The sequence below is a fragment of the Orycteropus afer genome, unplaced genomic scaffold (assembly GCF_000298275.1).
Source record: "Orycteropus afer afer isolate SDZICR_OR568_19922 unplaced genomic scaffold, OryAfe1.0 scaffold00579, whole genome shotgun sequence".
In the NCBI taxonomy this organism is placed as follows: domain Eukaryota; kingdom Metazoa; phylum Chordata; class Mammalia; order Tubulidentata; family Orycteropodidae; genus Orycteropus; species Orycteropus afer.
The window spans coordinates 1,501,943-1,507,107 of NW_006922166.1; the positions used below are offsets into that span (position 1 = coordinate 1,501,943).

A 5,165-nucleotide genomic window follows, 5' to 3' on the forward strand; every position below is an offset into this window, starting at 1 on the left:
TGAATATATAGTGCAATTGAGGAAAGTATGGGAAGGAAGGTAGAAATTCATAGTCTGCCATGTTTTGATACACCTAATTGGCTTTGTAGTGAGCATTTTACCTGTGATCAAAACCAAACCAAACCAAACCCTCTGCTATTGAGATGACTCTGATTCATAGCAAATTCCATAGTTTTCCCAAGGTTGTAAATCTGCCACGTCCTTCTCCAATGGAGTGGCTGGTGGATTCCAGCTGCTGACCTTTTGGTTAGCAGCCCAATGTCTTAACCACAGCACCACCAGAGAGCTTTACTTGTGACCATTGACCCCTAAAAATATTTCCAGATCAAATGGCTAAATATTGAGAGGCCTACTGATATTGAAAGTGCATGTGGTAGATATTCATTACAGTCCTGATAGTGCCTGTGAGCACACCATTAACATCTCAGGCCTTGTGATCCAATATTGATTTTTAAAAATATGGTCATATGGCAGGATTCTCAGGACAGATTGTAAAGAATGGGAACTATTTGGAGGTGGTTAGTGACTACTGCCAGAAAGCTTGCCTGTTTGAACCCACTCAGAGATGCCTCAGAAGGAACACAGCTCTGGTGATTTGCTTCTAAAAGTTCCAGGCTTGAAATCCCTATGGAGCAATTTTACTCTGCACACATGGTGTCACCATGAGTTATAATCAACTTGACAGCAACCAACATCACCACCACTATGATGACCACCACATCATCATCATCATCCAGAAATTGTCTGGAAATAGTTATGTGGGTTTCCATATAAATATTAATTCTGTCGGAAAATGGTCTAGTTTAAAATTAGACTATGGTAGGCTCACAGCAAGAGGTCAGAGAGCACCAGGAAGACAGCAATAAAAACAGAGACACACCAGAAGAAAAGCTAGAGAAAGTTAATTTATTTGAGCAATTCCAAGAAATAAGAATGTAAGAAAGAGAAATATTGATAAAGTTGTACAAAGAAATGGCAGAGCTGTTCTCAAGAGTAGCCCAGCTACTAGTTCATTCCTGTGTGACCCACTCCTGAATTTGCATTTACACTCCCATGTATTGAATCTGAATCTATATTTTAACAAGATCTCCAGGTTGATTCTAATGTAGCTGCTAAAGAATTATTAGACAAAGGCTACTACAAGAACACAATAATGTACCTTATAAAAATTTTGAATCATATTTCATCACACTGCATTGATACATACGTGTATCCATAAGAATTGCCTACCGATCTTTTTAAAATGTAGATTTGGATTCAGTATATATGGGGCCAAAGTGCAAAATCTCATCATGGAGTTGAACAATCAATATGAATCAGTCTGAGAGTGACTCAAATCTGGTATAGCAATAAAGCATTAGAGCAACAGCTAAGGAACAACTATATTGATTACTTCCAGAAACCTGACTATCTGGACCAAGGGCATTAACATCACCTGGGAACTTGTTGGAAATGCAGATTTTTCTCACTCCATCCCATATTTACTGAATCAGAAATTAGGGGGCTAGGGCCAAACCATCTGAATGTTAACAAGCTCTCCAGGTGATTATGAAGCACACTAAAGTTCAAAAGTCACTGGTTTAGAATTTCTCTGGAGAATGTAACCTCCATCTTTATCTGGGGTTGTCTTTGCTGCCATTACAAATGGATAAGTTGATATAAATGATGTAGAAATGCAGCTCTTAATTTACCCTCAGAAAACTACTACTTATTTTATGGGTAGCATCAATCCAGCTTCTTCTGCTACTCAAATTATTTAGGAATCATCAGTAATTCTCATCAAAGAATATCAGGAAATAAAAATTAAATTTAGTACTGGCAACCCAAACAAAAGTAGAATGGTAAATAGACTTCATTTCAAGGATTTATATTTCAATACACACACATGTATAGTATTTTTAAATGATTATTTTATCAGTTCCAACAAATGAAACATAACCACTTAAAGTAAAAGTAACTCACTTAATATGGAAATAATAGTCAAAACTTCTTAGTTTTTTCTTATAAAATTTCATGCTTTCACCTTCTCTCTATCTTTTCCTGAGATGTAGGTAGATGCTAAAAATTATTAGAGGAGAGCTCCTACAAGAACACAATAACATATCTTATAAACATTATTAATCATATTTCATCACACTCCATTGATCTTAAATGATTTGTCCTTAAATAATAGCATGAAGTAAAACAGAAAATTACAAGCTATGTGTGTAGAGTTCTTTTTCAGAGATAAAGTCAAATGGTCATTACAGTGTGACTTGGAAAGAGAATAGCCTCCATTTCAGGGTGAGTGCCATTATGAAATCTCCTTTCTGGCAGTTTCACCATAGTAAGTGGGTTACTTGGTCATATCTGTCATTGTTATTGTGGGCAATGGTGAAAGGTTATTTGACTTCAAGTTATCTCATTGTAACCATTCTAAACCAATTTAGCTACTTATTTCCAGAAAGCCTACTAAACACTCCTTGACATTTTTCTGATTTCATTACATGATCATGGGATACTAGCAACTTACTAAAAAATTATTTTAACTTATTCCCCTTTTTATAATCTCTCTATCCTGATAAAAAATATATTAAAATTTCCTTTAGTCTCCATGAGCCTAATGACAGTATTCTCAATGTAACTTTGAATTAATTAAAAATAGTCTATCATTTTAATACTACCTTTAACATAGTATTTTCTTATATTGTACAATGCACAAATATATATTAATTACCTGATTTTAAACTTACTCTGTGGACCAAGTGAAAAACATAACTAGGGATAATATAATTTTTAAAAGCAATTTTATAATGGTAGAGATTCCCATGAAGAGAAGCTGATGGGTTTGAACCACTGACCTTTTGGTTAGCAGCCTAATGCCTTAACCATTGCACCACTAGAGCTCCTTTCACTGAATGATAGGCTAGTTTATTCATGAGTTGTTTTATTTGTTTAGGAAATATTTTGAAAGTTACTGTTTTTTACTATTTGCATTGACTTTCTTAATTTAAATGGAAAGAAAAGAAAACCTGCAATCTAAACTCCATTTCCTCTATACTGCAGAAATAAACACTTAGAGTTTTTGTTTTGTTTTGTTTTTAATTATTCTGAAAAGGAGAGAAAAACTTTGAAGCCTTCTCTGAACTCTCTTTTCCCTTCCTTTGTTACAGGTATCCATTTTTCAGGTATAATGCTCTTTTAAAACAAACAAAAATGGATTTCTTAAACTTCTCTGATCAAAACTTGACCTCAGAAGAACTCTTCAACAGAATGCCTTCCAAAATTCTGGTGTCCCTCACTCTCTCTGGGCTGGCACTGATGACAACGACCATCAACTCTCTTGTGATTGCTGCAATTATTGTGACCCGGAAGCTGCACCACCCAGCCAATTATTTAATTTGTTCCCTCGCAGTCACAGATTTTCTTGTAGCTGTCCTGGTGATGCCCTTCAGTATTGTGTATATTGTCAGAGAGAGCTGGATTATGGGACAAGTGGTCTGTGATATTTGGCTGAGTGTTGACATTACCTGCTGCACGTGCTCCATTTTGCATCTGTCTGCTATAGCTTTGGATCGGTATCGGGCAATCACAGATGCTGTCGAGTATGCCAGGAAAAGGACTCCCAAGCGTGCTGGCATTATGATTACAGTAGTTTGGATTATATCTGTTTTTATCTCAATGCCGCCTCTATTCTGGAGGCACCAAGGAACCAGCCGAGATGATGAATGCATCATCAAACATGACCACATTGTTTCCACTATTTATTCAACATTTGGGGCTTTCTACATCCCACTAGCATTGATTTTGATCCTCTACTACAAAATATATAGAGCAGCAAAGACATTATATCACAAGAGACAAGCGAGTAGAATTGCAAAAGAGGAGTTGAATGGCCAAATCGTCTTGGAGAGTGGTGAGAAAAGCACTAGACTGGTCTCTACACCCTACATGTTGGAAAAGTCTTTATCTGAGCCATCAACAGACTTTGATAAAATTCACAGCACAGTGAAAAGTACTAAGTCTGAATTTAAGCATGAGAAATCTTGGAGACGGCAAAAGATTTCAGGCACAAGAGAACGCAAAGCAGCCACTACCCTAGGATTAATCTTGGGTGCATTTGTAATATGTTGGCTTCCTTTTTTTGTAAAAGAATTGGTTGTTAATGTCTGTGAAAAATGTAAAATTTCTGAAGAAATGTCAAATTTTTTGACGTGGCTTGGATATCTTAATTCCCTTATAAATCCACTAATTTATACAATCTTTAATGAAGATTTCAAGAAAGCATTCCAAAAACTTGTGCGATGTCGATGTTAGTGTTAAGAAAGATTATTGCTAAAGGTTTGTTTTCTGTCTAAAGGGAGCTGAATGAATGCTAAATGACAAAACATTTAAACTTTTAAAAGAAATATATTCAAACTGCAAAAATGATAGGAATATAATTATATTTGAATAGCAACATGAATACAAAATTTATTCATTTAAAAGTGTTTATTTTGACATTCTAAGGTACTCAGAATTAAGAAATAATTTTAAGCAGATTACAAACAATAATTATCCTATGCAATGTTCCTAAATGGTTACTTGGGGGAAATTATGTGTGTGTGTGTGTGTGTGTATAATAATCACCATTATTATTAATGACAGTTATAAATGATAGTATTTTTCCAGATTTATATCTTACTCTTCAATTACAGAGGAGTTCTAAAGTAACATACCTGAATTCATAATTTCTGTATAACACTATTGTTTTGTTATAAAATTCTATTGTTGTATAGCAAGGATAAAATTTACCACAAAGCACATATTTCTCCTACTTTATTACTCTTTTTCCCTCTCCATCTTACCCTCGGGCAAATGGGGAAGGGGAAGGAAACAACCCTTACTTGGTATGACTGGAGTAAATATAAAAGTCTAGACATGATATTGTTATTTTGGTAGTAAAGAGGAACCATAAGTGAGTTAGGAACTTCCAAGTAATTCTGGATACTGATCTTATTAGCATATTGTTTCTTTAATATAAATTCGTAGGTCAATGTTTTCTTAGCCATATACTATTGATATTTAAAATCAGAACTTTATCCTAATAGCAATAACTGAAGGGAGGAGAGAGAAGAGTAGGAGATTATAATTTCTACATTTTTGTTTAGGATTCAAATTTAAGGCACTAAGTATCTAATTTATGA

At 34.7% G+C, this 5,165-nt stretch overlaps 1 protein-coding gene across 1 annotated transcript; it reads left to right on the top strand.

The window, feature by feature from the left end:
* Nucleotides 1-3,195: 3,195 nt before the first annotated feature.
* On the top strand, nucleotides 3,196-4,296 carry HTR1F (5-hydroxytryptamine receptor 1F). Its single transcript, XM_007956181.1, has one exon. It carries the CDS (start codon nucleotides 3,196-3,198, stop codon nucleotides 4,294-4,296), a length of 1,101 nt encoding a protein of 366 aa, XP_007954372.1.
* Nucleotides 4,297-5,165: the final 869 nt, after the last annotated feature.